The sequence below is a fragment of the Narcine bancroftii genome, chromosome 1 (genome assembly GCF_036971445.1).
Source record: "Narcine bancroftii isolate sNarBan1 chromosome 1, sNarBan1.hap1, whole genome shotgun sequence".
Classification (NCBI taxonomy): domain Eukaryota; kingdom Metazoa; phylum Chordata; class Chondrichthyes; order Torpediniformes; family Narcinidae; genus Narcine; species Narcine bancroftii.
In genome coordinates, this window is record NC_091469.1 from 481,237,724 (window position 1) to 481,254,240 (window position 16,517).

Genomic DNA, 16,517 nt, shown 5'->3' on the forward strand with positions numbered 1-16,517 from the left:
TTTGTAGCCCACAGAAAGTCATCGTTGATCCCCAACGCCATTGTTTTTTACAATAAAACCAATACAAATATTGGGACGTCACAGATAGCATAGCAGTTAGTGCAATGTTGTTCAGTCCCAGCGATTGGGACTGCAGTTTAAATCCTGCGCTGTCTGTAAGGAGTCTGCACGTTCTCCCCCCAAGTCTGCATGGATTTTTCCGGGAACTCTGGTTTCGTCCCACGATTCGAAATGTACCAGGGATTGTAAGTTAATTGGGTGACATGAGTTTGTGGGTATAAATGGCCTGTTATCATGCTGTGTGTTTAAATCTAAATTTAAAGGTTAGACAATGTAATCATCTGAACAAGAGTTATAAAAATAAGCTAATTTTTTTGTTTTGGTTCAAAAAACTGGATTTTCTTGTGCCTTGATGCATTCTAAACTTGCACAACATGAAAGTGCAATTGCACAATTACATTAGGTATTTTTTCTTGGATAAATAAGGCAGGCATGTTGATGTTATGGCTTTGCCCACATTATTTATCCGAGATGAATGGATTGGACAATGGAACACAATTAGGAAGGCAAAAACAAGTTCAAATCAAAGAGTTTGATTTGAGAAACATAGATTATCGGTCCTTTCTGCCTAAGTCACGTGGTTTCTTCATCTCCAAACAACAATTCTCCCCCATTACCCTGAACTTATATATCAATTACAGAACAGAAACAGGCCAACCCTTCTAGTCCATGCCGAACATCTTCTCTCACACCCGGCCCATAACCCTCCAAATCTCTCACGTCCATACACCTATCCCACTTTTACTTAATTATTAAAATAGAACCCGCATCTACCACATTTGCCAGAAGCTCATTCCACACTCCCATCATCCTCTGAGTGAAGAAGCTCCCCCTCATGTTTTCCCAAAACTTTTCCCCCTTCAATTTCAATCCATGTCCTCTTATTTGAATCTCCCCCACTCTCAAAGGAAAAAGCCTGTCCACATTGACTCTATCTTTCCCCCTTATAATTTTTAACATCTCTATAAAATCACCCCTCAATCTTCTACGCTTCAGGCAATAAAGTCCCAGACTGCTCAACCTTTCCCTATAACTCAAACCCCGAAACCCAGGCAACATTCTTGTAAATCTCCTCTGCACTCTCTCTATACTTTTTATATCCTTCCTAGAATTTGGCGACCGAAACGGCACACAAAATTCCAAAATTGGCCTCACCAATGCCAAAAGTAGACAACTTCAACATGACATCCCAACTCCTGTATTCAATACTCTGATTTATGAAGGCCAAATGCTCTCTTCAACACCCTATCAACATGTGACTCAACATTCAGAGAAAAGTGTATCAGAATTCCTAAATCGTTTTGTTCTACTGGACTCCTCAATTATCGACCATTTAACGTGTCTGACCTATGCTGATCAGTCCTATCAAAATGTATTAAACTCCATCTGCCATCTTTCAGCCCACCCTTCCAACTGTCCTATGTCCCACTGCAAGCTTTGATAATCTTCTTCACTGACCACAATTTTTCAATTCTTAAATGTCAAAATCATATTCAATCATGTTGTCGAGCTAGCTCTTCGTCTATTTTGCCATCCTTATCCCCATTGGTTTTACGTGCATTCATGCAACAATCAGTAAATTGTGGCTAGCTTTCCCTTGTGTCATAGTCCTTGTAACTTCAAAAATGACCTTCACAAAATTTAGGAACAATATCATTAATGTGAATTCACCCATGCAGGAATGTTTCCATTAAAGCTTCTTTCACACTTGGGGTTTCTTCTGTTAAAACTTCAACTTCTTGCACAAAAACAGAAACATTGAAAATTAGTTATGCAAATATTTCATTGAAATAACAATTAATTTGTCTATGAAGTAATAAAATCTGCTCCAAATATGAGTAGTTTGTTTTAACATTTAAAAAGAATTTTCATGTAAATTGTTAAATTCTTCTTGACCCAGTTTACCCAAGCAAACTGCAGTAAATTGATCAAATGGAGCATGATTCCATAGGTCATACATGCATCCAGAATTATCGGCAAAACTTGCATTCATATTTTTATTTGAGATGAAAAAATTCAAAAATAGGAAAATATGTGCTGCATGTTAAATTTAACAAGTCTAGCTGATTATGACACACCTTTCAGTACATTTAACTCACCATCCACAACATCCAAATTGGCAGAACAGATCGACTGGCCAGCTTTGTTTGTAGCAATACAAGTATAGGATCCAGAATACTCCTTCCCAATATCCAACAAGATCAAACTATGCTGCATATCTGAGCTGGCTAATGTATAACCTGGTGTAGTTTGTTTAATCCAGACAACATCTTCCACTGACTCTTCTTTAAGCCATGTTACATCAGGAATCGGCGATCCTGCAAAAAATATATAATTAGTGCAAAACCATTCCAAAATCAAAAATGGGTGGTGTATATCAATCAGAACAGGAGGTGTGGGTGAGTGATTAATAGTAAATTGAAACCAATTGAATTTCATATTATACCCGGTACTTAAAGGTGCATTGAAACCAATTAAGTAACCAACCTGGTACTTAAAGGTGCAGCCTAACAGGTCAACTCTAGCATTCATGTACCCATACAAAGTAGAAGGGAAAAGAAATAATTAACAGAAAATAGAGTTACAATCAAAAATATCAATTAGAACAGAGCAAGGGTAGTGTTATGGGAACATGCATGCTCATGTGATGTCAGGTACGTGGAGTGTTGTGGGAAAGCCCGAGCACAGATGACACGGTACATTGTGGGGAGAGTTTCAATTTTCCCCATCTTCAAACGAATAAAGACACAAGCAAAGCCTTTCTCGAGTGATGATATTTTCAAAGGGAAAATACACGACAAAGTGGCAATGATGATCAACTCTGGTCGACGGGATTGACAGGATTTCAGGCAGAGGTGGAAATTGAAAAAAAAAACGACGCCAGGCTAGACGGAAGCACAAGCTTGGCAGCAGAAAGAAAGGAAAAGGTAATAAATCGAGAGGAATTCAACAAAAAAAGTGAGAATAAATTCTGGATTTATAAATATTCCCCTACTTGCAACCTGTGTGACTTACATCCATCCGCACATATGACTGATTTTTTTTAAAAGAAAAAAATAAAATGTTGTATTTGACAAACTATAATAGTGATACAGAGCATGTAAGAGCCAAAATGTGTATTTTTGCTTTATTAGTCGGCATCCCAGGGTCCATAGGTTGGGTGCGGCCACCTTGATTCATGCGTCCTTGGTTGGCGCATGCGTGGTGGGTTTGGGTATTTGGAGTTTGGTTGGTGCATGTGCAAGAGGTAATGGCGTGAATTCAATATCATCAGGGCGCTTAACTCTCGCACCTGCACCAACCGAACTCCAATATGCAATTATACTCCAAGGAGTACCTATACTGAATAATAAGTAGTTAAAATGATGGAAGGAAAAATTGGAGAATATAAGAAACTGAAAACTGATATGATTATGTGGATAGATTCTATATGTACTGCATTGCCCATGATGTCAAGGATACAGAAACCTGCAAGAGAAAACAGGCTCAGCTTTAAGCAAGGTGGGGAGCAGAACCTACAGAATGATCAAGACCCTATTGGCATGGGGGGCGTGGCCATGCTGGGTGGCTGAGCAGACACGTTTCTCTGAGCTCGTCGAGAAAATCCTCTAAAAGACGACCAAAAGATGGTTTTAACAAAAAATTTCAAATACAAAAGTGTGCATACATCTTTTAAAGATTAATATTGAAGAATGACCGGAATATCCCATGGGAAGAAGCCAAAATCTGGGATGGAAGAAGCTCAAGCCTCGTCAGTCGCCTTGACGGAAAGCGCAGGTAGAGATGCCTCCTCCTCTCAACGAACACTGAACTTTGAAACTCTGCTGCAAGAAATTGGAGGTCTGGGTCAACGTTTTACAAGTGTGGAGAATGCCAATAAAGAACTTACCACCATAGTGAGAGATGTGGGTGAAACCATTAATGATTTAAATGAAAGAGTGGACAGAGCCAAGAAAGATCTTGGCAAACACGATAAACAAATCGAACAACTAAAGAAACAAGCTGAACAATGGTTGACAGGTAAGCAGCTTCTTTTGGACAAATTGGATCATATGGAGAACTTCAGATGGAGGAACAATGAGCGAATTGTTGGACTAAGAGAAGTGCGGAAGGCAGAGATGCCATGAAATTCTTCGAGACTTCGATCCGTCAAGTCCTTCACACCAATGAACTCAGCGAACGAGTGCACATTGAACGCACTCATCAAACATTGGGACTGAGGAGAATGGGTGAAGCCCGCCCTTGACCAATTCTGATGAGATTGTTGAGCTTCAAGGATAGAGAGATGATCCTAAGAGTTACTTATGAAAATACTCAAAACTTTGGTTCTCCCTTGAAATGGGACAATGCAGAGATCATGTTCTTCCAGGACTTTAGTAATGCGGTGATTCAGAGAAGATGACAATTTTACGTGGTCACAAGGCAACTCAGAGAAAAGAACTTTAAATATACAATGCTGTACCCAGCTACATTGAGTGTGGACATTTCTTAAGGCAATAGAAGATATTTTAAATTAAAAGAAGAGGAAGAGTTTATCCGACAACTATGAAGAGGAACAGCAGTGCCGATGGTGAAAGACTGGTGTAAATAAGGTATTTAAGGACATAGTAAAGTTTTATTTTTTGAGTGGTGGTCATCTTAATTTTTATGGTGAAATGTCAATGTTCTATCTTATCTACATTTCAGGGAGATCGGAGAATGGAAAGAAGGTTCTGAAGGAACTCTAGCTTAAAAGGGGGGTAATGGCGTCAATGGGGGGAGGGATAGTTTTCAAGTTGGCGCTTTAGGGTGGGAATCTTCTTTCTGCCTGAAGGCTTTTACGGACCTTGGGGACTTCTTGTCTACATCACTGCCAGGGGCGGAGATTGTATGATTTTTAGAGAAAGGTCACAGATCACGAAACAGTTTACATAGTTGTATATTTTCACAGAATTTTTAATATGATATTATGGTTAGGTCATTGAAGTTTATGTTTTAATGAACGAGGCTGTCAAAAGGAAAAGAATACTCTCATATTTAAAAGAGGTAAAAGCTGACATAGTATTTATCCAAGAAATACATCTTACTAAAGTGGAACATGACAAATTGAGGCGATTGTGTGGGGGGGAGAGGGGCAGGTCTTCTCTTCCTCATTCAATTCAAAAGCAGCAGGCGTGGAAATTTTGATTAGTAAGAACCTCCTGACCGCTGTAGAAAATGTCTCCATGGACCAAGCGGGTAGATATGTAATGATAAATAGCAAACTTTACTCAGATTCATGAACGTTAATGAATATTTATGGCCCGAACTATGGTGACAAGGTCTTTATGAAGGATGTATTTTTAAAAGCCGGAGAGGAAAGGAACAATATATTGATTGGAGGGGACTTTAATTTTTGTTTGGATCCGATCCTAGAAAAATCAAAAACGGTAACATGAGCCAAAGCAGCTAAATTAACTCTCTCATATATGAAAGATTTAAACTTGATTGATGTATGGAGGCAGTCTAACCCTAAGGAGAGAGATTATTCATTTTATTCAAAAAAATATGACTCATATACCAGAATGAATTTATTTTTGCTATCAATGAGTCTGAAAGTTCGAGTAGTACAAACTGAATACTTACCGAGGCTGCACTCAGATCACTCGTCGCTAACCTTGGTAATACAATTATCAGAGAAGTAGGAAGATAAATACAGGTGGCTATTAAATACAATGTTACTAAAAAGGGAAGATTTTACACAATTTATACGACAACATATTGAACTTTTTTGTGCAACTAATTTGGTATCAACGGACAATAGCTTTAAATATGGGATATGTTAAAGGCATATTTGAGAGGATAAATTATTTTATATACAAAAAAGATTTAAAGAGAATTTAAGGTGGAAATAAATAAATTGGAGATGGAAATAGGGGAATTAGAAAATAGAATATCAAAGGACGGGAAATAAAGACAAATATAGGCCACTGGGAAATAAGAAAATTCAATACAATACATTACAAACATGTAGAATAGAAAAGACTACATTAAATACAAAACAGGGATACCACAAAATGGGAGAAAAAGTGCATAAAGAATTATCATGGCAACTGAAGGCTGAAGAATCAGTGAGAGCTATAACTGCTATACAAAATGAAAATGACATGATTATATACAATCAAAAGGAGATAAATGGAACATTTCAACAATATTACAAAAAATTATATAAATCTGACTTGCTGGGGGATGAGGTCGAAATAGTTAAGTTCTTAGATGAAGTGGAACTCCGAAGTTGAATGATAAGGACAGATAGGAATTAGATTTACAATTTACTAGCTTCATAAAGAATTTAAAGAGCTGTTAATGCTCTGTTTATGGATGTAATAGAACAAGCAGTGAAAACCCAGAAATTACCACCAGAAATCAACACCAATAATTACTGTCTTGCCCAAAAAGAACAGGGATCCTATGAAAATTTCATCTTATTGACCGACATCTCTTTTTAATGTAGATTACAAAACAATAGCAAAAGCATTAGCAAACAGATTGGGATAATTTTTTACCTGAATTAATTCACATAGATCAAGTAGGATTTGTTAAAAGGAGGCATGCATCGAACAACTTGGCATGACTATTTAACATAATACACTTAGCTCAGTCACAGAAGGACCCCAATATAGTAGTATCTCTAGATGCCAAAAAGGCATTTTACGGACTTGAGTGGCTTTTTTTGTTTAAAACATTGGAAAAGTTGGGTATTGGACAAGGATTTATAAATTGAGTTAAGGCTCTGTACCAAAATCCAGAGGCAAAAATAATAATCAGATATCAGGAATGTTCCCATTAAGCCGTTTGAGCAGGCAAAGCTGCCCCCTTTCTCCAGCACTATTTGTTACGGTGATAGAACCTCTGGCAGAAATGATCAGGAGTGATTCTAAAATTAAAGGCTTTAAACCTGGACCAGTTCAACACAAGATTAGTTTGTTTTCTGATGATATACTGCTGTATAGTCTGAACACGAAGATTCCATGGATAAATTACAGGAAATTTTAATAAAATATGGGAGATTATCAGGATATAAAATAAATATGGAAAAAAGTGAAATTTTACCAATAACAAACCAAAATTATGAGCGCTTTAAAGTAAACAGTATGCTTAAATGGAAAAATGATGGGATTAAATATTTAGGAATCGTGCTTGAAAACAATTTGAACAATCTATATAAATTGAATTACTCTCCCTTATTGGCAAAAAAAAGAAAAAAAGATTTGCAGAAGTGGAAGGACCTGCTCCTGACCTTAATAGGAAGGATTAACTGTATTAAAATGAAGATAATGTGAAAGATCAAATATTTGTTCCAATCAATACCAATATATTTATCAAATAAGTTTTTAAAAATAATAAATGGTATGGTTAGGCAATTTTTATGGAACAATAAAGTTACAAGGACAGCAGTGGACAAAATGACATGGGAATTTGAGGGGGTTTGAGGCTTCTAGATTTTATGAAATACTATCTGGCTTCACAGCTGAGGTTTTTGGCATTCTTTTTTGAATTCGAATCACCGAATTGGGTACATATGGTGCTACACAGGTTGGAGGTAGCATCACCCAAAGATTTTATTGACAGGTGGAACTTGAAACTTATTAAGAAAAAGTCTTCTAATCCTATATTGATTCATTTGATTAAAATATGGCAAGGCACCAATGACATAATAGGAAGGAAAACTGGAATTTCTATTGTTTCAGAGTTCTGTGTTGTGTATTGGCCTATGTGTTGTGTGGTTTTGTGTTGGAAAATGACAGTTTGCCTTAGAGAGCCAAGGTGAAGATGGACTGCTGAGAGAGTGGGAGACGGACTGGGCATGTGCAGAAAATGATCAAGAAATTTCTGGACTTGGAAGACAAACCACCACTGGGTGTGGCTGTGAAGTGGAAGGAGGCCCAAGCAGAGTCATTGTCTGGGAGGTAGTTTAGAATGTTGGGCATTTTAAAAGGGATGAACATTCTGAAGTCAGCCAGAAGGATCCGGACCAAGCCTTTGTTCCTCTCTCTGCAAGCAACACAAGAAGACAACTTCGAATTTTGTGCTCTCTCTCTCTCTCTCTCTCTCTCTCAAAGGTCTTTTGGCTTCAATTTACCAAACAAACTGAATTTTGTTAATGATCTTTGCTTCAGTTGAGATCAAAGTTTTGTGAGTCTTGTGTGTTTTGTGTCTAAGTTTTTCTGTGGGCTGGTTGGAAATATAACTTAGACTTTAATTACATATGTTATATTTAGGCTGGGGAATTTATTAGTTTTACACTGTTATAGAAATTTCCATAGTTACCAGTGGGCATTGTAATAAAAGTTGAGGACAGATCATGTATTTACAACAGCAATATTACAATATTCCATCAGCCAGCTCCCCACCATGACTACCAGCCCCCCCACATCTCCATCGGGCACACAAAACTCAAAACAGTCAACCAGTTTACCTATCTCGGCTGCACCATTTCATCAGATGCAAGGATCGACAATGAGATAGACAACAGACTCGCCAAGGCAAATAGCGCCTTTGGAAGACTACACAAAAGAGTCTGGAAAAACAACCAACTGAAAAACCTCACAAAGATAAGCGTATACAGAGCCGTTGTCATACCCACACTCCTGTTCGGCTCCGAATCATGGGTCCTCTACCGGCACCACCTACGGCTCCTAGAACGCTTCCACCAGCGTTGTCGCCGCTCCATCCTCAACATCCATTGGAGCGCTTTCATCCCTAACGTCGAAGTACTCGAGATGGCAGAGGTCAACAGCATCGAGTCCACGCTGCTGAAGATCCAGCTGCGCTGGATGGGTCACGTCTCCAGAATGGAGGACCATCGCCTTCTCAAGATCGTGTTATATGGCGAGCTCTCCACTGGCCACCGTGACAGAGGTGCACCAAAGAAAAGGTACAAGGACTGCCTAAAGAAATCTCTTGGTGCCTGCCACATTGACCACCGCCAGTGGGCTGATAACGCCTCAAACCGTGCATCTTTGCGCCTCACAGTTTGGCGGGCAGCAACCTCCTTTGAAGAAGACCGCAGAGCCCACCTCACTGACAAAAGGCAAAGGAGGAAAAACCCAACACCCAACCCCAACCAACCAATTTTCCCCTGCAACCGTGTCTGCCTGTCCCGCATCGGACTTGTCAGCCACAAACGAGCCTGCAGCTGACGTGGACTTTTTACCCCCTCCATAAATCTTCGTCCGCGAAGCCAAGCCAAAGAAGATAACACTTGTGCACCAATAAAGTTCAAATACAATTACCAGGTCTTCAGGAATGTATCGATTTTGAATTAAAGTTTGAAGGTGAATTTTTTGTTAATAAAGTAATTGTTCATCTTTACCCCTGTGTGATCTGCCTTCTTTGTGGTTGCTGGTTTGATCTTGTAACACTCTAAGGGCTCCATTATGTAACAATCCATTGCTGTCTATGATAATGGGGAATAGGATTTTAAATATTTGTTCCCAGAAGGGGATTAGATATATTGCATTTTGTTATAAGGATGGAATTTTAATGTCATTCGAACAAATGAAGCAAATATATGATGACCCAAATGGCACCTTTCTTTGATATATGCAATTAAAAGCTTTTTAAAGAGAAATTTGGGGAAACGATATGACTCCTACGGAGTCGTCAATTGGAATGCATTTTACGGCTGGGTAATATACCTACGTTTATTACTCATTTATTTTACGCCCCAGACGGATGGAAAAAAAGCTCAGAATTCATAGGTCCAGGGAAAGTTGGGAAGCAGATTTAGCAGTGAACATATCAGAATATTCCTGGGCTGAATGGTGTAAAGGAGGGGTAACATTGATTATTAATGTGAGGAATGGTTTGGTGCAATACAATTTTCTTCATCAATTATATTTAACTCTGCAAAGATTGCACAAATCGAAGCTTGAAATATCCAATAGATGATTCCGATATGGAATAGAAGAAGGAACATTTCTCCATTCCGTTTGGTCCTGTGTGAAAGTAAATGTTTTCTGGCAGGAAGTGTCATAAGTGTTATCTAAGATTACTGGAGTCAACTTCCCCAGCAATCCAAAATTATATTTGTTGGGGAATTTTATAGACATCAGTAATCATTTAACTGAGTTCCAAATCTCATTTACTATGATTTAATTGCCGATAGCTATGAAATGTGTTACCGTCACGTGGAAATCAGAAACACTGATTTCTCTGAAGAGATGGATATCAGAAATAGACAGTTGTATTCCTATGGAAAAGATTACTTATAATTTAAGAAGCAAACACGATACATTCCTGAAGACCTGGCAATTGTATTTGAACTTTATTGGTGCACAAGTGTAATATTGCTGTTGTAAATACGTGATCTGTCCTCAACTTTATACTATTGTTTTAACCAGCAAAATAGACTCGGCGGTAGACAAAAGTCTCTGTATCCATTTATCTTGTTTAAGTTAAGGGGAAGGGGGTAATGAGGGGGGCTGGAATGTTTTTGCATGTAAATTGTACTTTTATTTGAATTTTTATAAGAAAAAAAGAAAGAGATGAAGGCCTATACATTTATTTGAAGTGGTATATAGATTATTTTGGTGTATATATATATATATATATCTATATGTAAAGAATGTATGTGATAAGTGTTTTAAAACCAAAATTATTTAAAAAAAGACCCTATTGGTATCAGCAAAACAAAATACCAAGTCTGATGAGGAGCCATGTGACCTGGTTGGAGAGCATCTGCCCCCAAAACCAGTGGTGATCGCGGGTAGATACAAATTGTAGACCTGAAAGTAAAAGGCAGGTGAAATGGTGAGCCAATATTTTGCCGAATTGCTTAAGTTTGTTGGAGACATGGCCCTAAGAGACATTTTGGTAACAGGTTTGGCTAACCGCCATGCCCAACGACGATTGTTGCGCAGGAAAAGTTTGGACATTATGTCTATCTATGAGATAGTATTGAGTTTTGAAATGGCCAATCATAACATTGATATTATATAAGGGGAACACATGGACCAATGAGAATGTATCCACTGTGGTAGGAATAACCACAGTCCTGATAATTGTTATCACAAAATGGACAAGCAGTATTTATGTGACAAGGAGGGACACATCAAATCAAAGTGTCCAAGATAGAAAGAAAATAGAGAAAAAGAGGGTGACTGAGGGAAGAAAAAACAGAAATTGAAGTATAAAAAACAATCTTCCAAAATAAAAAAACCTCAGGGAAATGAAAAAAGTTCCAGCAGTGAGCCAGGGTACCAAAGCAATTCCAATGACGATTAGCCCAGCAAAGTACATCCGAAGTGTAGGTGATCACAAATCAGAATTTTTTGTTCATATTAAAATTAACAATGAACCAGTCCAGACTGAACTCAATATAGGGACGGCTGTGTCATTAATGTCAAAAGATCTGAAAGACAAACTACTGCCCAAACTTGAAATGAAATGGTTGGACATAGTGTTAAAGATGGTTACTGGAGAGAAAATCAGTGCTAGGGAACTATAAAGTAGACATCAGGTATAAGCGACAGTCAAAGAAAGGATTACCCCTTTATATTATAGATATAAAAGGACCCGCTTTGTTTAGAAGGGACTGATTGTTGCACATCTTACTGGATTGGAAGGAAATTGTTGCGGCGAAGAATGTACAAACTGTGGGTAAAAAGGAATCAAAGATGAAGCTGTTGCTTTAGAAGTATCAGAAAGCTTTTGAAAAGGACATGAGAAAAATTCAGGGAGTCCAGGTAAAATTGAAATTGGAACCTAAGTTCCTTAAGCTAAGGACAGTACCCTTCACAATAAAAAAAAGGAATTGAGACAGTGATCAACAGAAAAAAAAAATGAAGAAATACTCAAGAAACTTCAGTATAGCGACTGAGCAGCTCCTATGCTGGTGAGAAACCTCAATGGTGAAATTCAAATATGTGGGGTGCTAAAGGTCACAATTAACTAAGAGCGGAGGAATTATTTCAACCTCTGAATGGTGGGAAAAAATTCTCGAAGTGGACTTATTACAAGCACATATCAACAAGTCAAATTGGACCCTCAATCTAGGAAGTATGTGGCTATCAATACTCACCTGCAATTTTCACTTCCACCAGGATGCCATATGGGATATCATCAGCTCCAGTGATATTTCAAGTTATTATGGGGAAGGACTAAATGTTGGATGTTATCAACATAATGGGTCAAGACAACGCAGAGCCATTATGGCTGGACAAAGTCCTAGCCAGGTTAGAATGGGCTAAAGTCTGAACGTGTCAAGTTAAGTGTGTATTTATGGTACCCTCAGTTACGTATTTGGGATTTAAGATTGACTGTGAAGGAGTCAGGATGGATAGAGCTGGCACTGAAGCTGTCTACAGTGCACCATGACCATCAATTCAAGCTGAATTATAACCGTTTTTAGGTTTGTTAAATCGAAAGCACATCCCTAACATGTCAATGCTGTGCAACACACTCAACCAATTGTTAAAATGGTGCTGGAGTGTGGAAACAGACAAAGCTTTCAATCACTTGAAGAAACTGCTGACCTCAAGGGACAATGTTCTCGTCCATTATGACCCAGACAAGGGAGTAACTCTTGCTGTTGATGCTTCATCTGTTGAGTTAGGTGCGATATTGTCACAAATCACAGAAAAGGGAGAACAATCGGTTGCATATCCTTCCCACTTCTTGACAGCCTGTGAATGGAACTATGCACAAATGGAGAAGGAAGGACTGGCCATAATCTTTGGTCTTAAGCAATTTCACCAATACCTTTATGATAGGAAGTTTACTTTAGTGACGGACAAAAATCAGAGCTTGATCTTAGGCCACAAAAAAGACATTCCTGTATTAGCGGTGGTAAGAATTCCAAGATGGGTGATGCAACTCGTGGCATATTATTATGACTTAAAGCATCGGCCAGCAGACAAGAATGGCCATACAGATGCATTATCATGCTTACCTCTGCCTGAGACAGAACAAGTGGAAGGGAACATTAATTGGACCGTGGAAACCACAGCAATCAACCAGGAACAACTTCACCATGAGCCTGACAGTGAAGGCTATCAGCAAAGAGTATGGAAAGAAGCTACAATTCACCTTGAATGGGTGGCCAGTATTACCCCCGAATTAAAAGCTTATCACACGTGACAAAACAAAATATCAATTGAAGAGGGTTGCTTGTTGGGCAGAACAAGAACAATCATCCCCAAGAAATGGCAAAAGGCCATGCTAATGGAGCTACACACCCATTATCCAGGAAATGATGAAGGCGCTGGCATGCATGCATGTCTGGTGGCCTTCAATGGACAGTGACATTAAACAGATGGTACGGAGATGGAGATGTCACATCTGCCAAGAAATGTAACTGAAGGCATCCCAGGCTGAAACTAACCCATGGAAATGGCCATCACAACTATGGCACCAAATTCACATTGATTTCACTGGTCCATTTATGGGGGGAAATTTTCTGATTATTGGATGCACACTCCAAATGGCCCTATAGTTAGTGTCAATGTGCATAATGGAAATGTAAAAAACAATTGAGGAACTACGAGGTGTGTTCCAGGATATGGATTACCCATAGAACTGGTTACAGATAAAGGACTTCAATTTGTATCAATTTGTTTGCTTTCAAACAGTTCCTGCGAGGCACTCAGCAGATGTTTAAAAGAGCAATGAAAGCAGTCATGTGAAATATCATGGGACCTTAAAATTGTAGACTTTCTGTTATGATACAGAACAAAACTGCATTCCACTACAAAATGCATGTCAGCAAAACTGATGTTTGGATGCAACTTGAGAACCCGTCTTACTGCAGTGCACCCAAACATCAGACTTCGTATTCAACTGTCGACATCCCCAAGTAAGCAAACAAGAGCTCTGGAGATCAGAGGAAGAGTATTAATAAGGGATTACCAGGAGAATAAAGAAACATGGATAAGAGACACGGTCCTAAAGAAATTAAGTCTATGCTCATATTCAGTACAAGTGGAGGACAAGATACGGGAACGACACATCGACCAGTTAAGAGCAATCAAGAACTCCATCTCCGTTCCAATTGCGGACAAACTCCCAGACATTCTGATTTGGGCATAACCCAATGATGCCCCTGAGACAGCCTTGGTACCAGCGGCACAGGAGCAAGATGCCGGTCAAATACCAGAGACACAGCGTAGTAGTGCCAGCCAGTGAGAAGTCATACCCTGGCTCAATGTTCTTCATCCCCGAGAAGAGCCAAGAGAGAAAGACATCCTCCAGTACATCTAAAAGACTATGTACCATGTCCTAAAGACTTTATTCAGTAAACCTCAAATGTACTATGGGTGGCGATTTAAAACTTTAAGACTTTGTATGTTTCCAGTAGCACAGGATCTATAGTTACCAGGTGTGGTGAATCTCTGCTGAGCTGTCAGTCTTCCTCTTTCCTAGCCTTCCTTAACTGACATTGGCTGTGTATTACCTCTACCATTAAAGACACTCTCCTTGGGAAAAATGGTGTATGTACCCACTGGTCTTTCATTATTGTACCATGAGTTTCTGTTAATAAAAGCCATGATTATTGTTTGACCACATCGTCTTTGTCTACTTCATCAAATGGCACTTCAATTTTATTAGCAGAAACTAACAATTATGAGATTATGTACAGACCGGGCAGGTTAAATAATCCCTCCGACACATTGTCACGAGCTGCTGCCGGTGCTCAGCTTGAGGGATTAAAGGAGATCCACAGCAGACTGTGCCACCTCGGGGTCACAAGATTCTTCCACTACATAAGGGCCAACAACCTTCCTTACTCCCTGGAAGAAGTCAGAAAACTGACTAAAAGCTGTCCTGTTTGCGCAGAATGCAAACCGCAGTACTTTAAAGCTTTGGAGGCCACTCTCATCAAGGCAACCCGACCTTTTGAGAGGATCAGCTTCGATCTTAAAGGGCCGTTACCTTCCAACAACAAAAATATATTTTTCCTTACTGTAATCGACGAATATTCAAGGTTTCCCTTCGCGATACCCTGCCCTGATGACTCAGTGGCGTCTATCATTAAGGCACTTGACAGAATTTTCAGTATTTTTGGTTTTCCCAGTTACATTCATACAGACAGAAGCTCAGCGTTCATGAGTGCTGAACTGCGCCAAGCCCTGTTACGCAAGGGGATTGCCACCAGCCACACCACGAGCTACAACCCACAGGGCAATGGGCAGGTCGAAAGGGCTTACGCCACAGTCTGGAAGACTGTTAACCTTGCGTTAAAGATACATGGTCACCCTGTTACCCGGTGGCAGGAGGTGCTGCCTGAGGCACTACATTCTCTTCGGTCTTTATTGTGTACTGCAACAAATCAAACAGCTCATGAACGTATGTTTACTTTTCCTAGGAAATCAAGAACTGTGATGGACTGGCCAGCCTTTTCATCTGAGCCTGGAACCGTACTGCTGAAGATCCACGCTCGGATGCATAAAACGGACCCTCTAGTCCAACCAGTTCAGCTACTGCACACTAACCCCAATTATGCCCATGTTAAGTTCCCAGACGAGAGCATGGACACTGTACCCCTAAGAGATCTGGCCCCTCCTGGTTCCCCCTTCCTCACACCTCCACTCGGAGTGATCCTGAAAGGTTGGACTCACGCCCTGAGCCTGTGACCCCTAGTAAGCATTCAGATGGCCATGCTGAGGCCCCACTGCCTCATGCTGGCGATTCTGAAGCGGGTCCAGAAGTCCGACCTTCTCAGACTACAGACCAGGGAACTCTATCAACGGTTGCAATGCCAGCACCTGTTCCAATTAGAAAATCCACCCATATCCATAAACAACCCAAGAGGCTCCAGTATTCATAAACATATCATTATATTCCGATTGCTTTGCTAGATTCTGGCCTTGCTTTGGCTGTTAGTGAATTCTCGATGCCATTTATTGTATTAATGTATTGCGCTTGCAGTAACTTGCCTGCTTGCTAAAAATTTTACCCATCAGCTGTCCCTTTGATTTTAACCCTTCTTCTGCCGGGGGGAAACTGTGGTGAATCTCTGCTAAGCTGTCAGTCTTCCTCTTGCCTAGCCTTGCTTAACTGACATTGGCTGTATATTATCTCTACCATTAAAGACACTCCCCTTGGGTATAAATGTGTATCCTCCCATTGTCTTTCATTATTGTACCATTAGTTTCTGCTAATAAAAGCCATGATTATTGTTGGACTACATCGTCTTTGTCTACTTCAGCCACTGACACTTCACCATGATTAGTAGAAGTTATAGCATTAAATTCTCTGTAATGTTAACATCGTTAAATTCTGTGTAGTGTCAGCATCATTGATTTTAACTTTATACTTAATTACCAGTAAGTACAAAATATTTGTTTGAAGGGGAAGAGTGTTATGGGAATGTGCGGCAACATGTGACATCAGGTACGTGGTGCATTGTGGGGAGAATTTCAATTTGGCACAATCTTCAAATGAATAAAGACACAAGCAAAGACTTTCTTGAGTGATGTCATTTCAAAGGGAAAATA

General features: G+C 39.5%; 1 protein-coding gene across 14 annotated transcripts in view; it reads right to left on the bottom strand.

Annotated features, from left to right (window-relative positions):
- Positions 1-16,517, bottom strand: part of LOC138751919 (obscurin-like) — a 755,203-nt gene that overhangs the window by 212,436 nt on the left and 526,250 nt on the right. For 13 of the 14 annotated variants that reach the window (XM_069914884.1, XM_069914879.1, XM_069914886.1 and 10 more), the window contains 2 exons: positions 2,160-2,378; positions 1,732-1,798 (listed from right to left, as the gene is read on the bottom strand). In XM_069914884.1, the coding sequence (XP_069770985.1) occupies positions 1,732-1,798; positions 2,160-2,378 (286 nt within the window). The remainder of the gene's footprint in view (positions 1-1,731; positions 1,799-2,159; positions 2,379-16,517) is intronic. The other variant, XM_069914878.1, reaches the window with a different exon arrangement.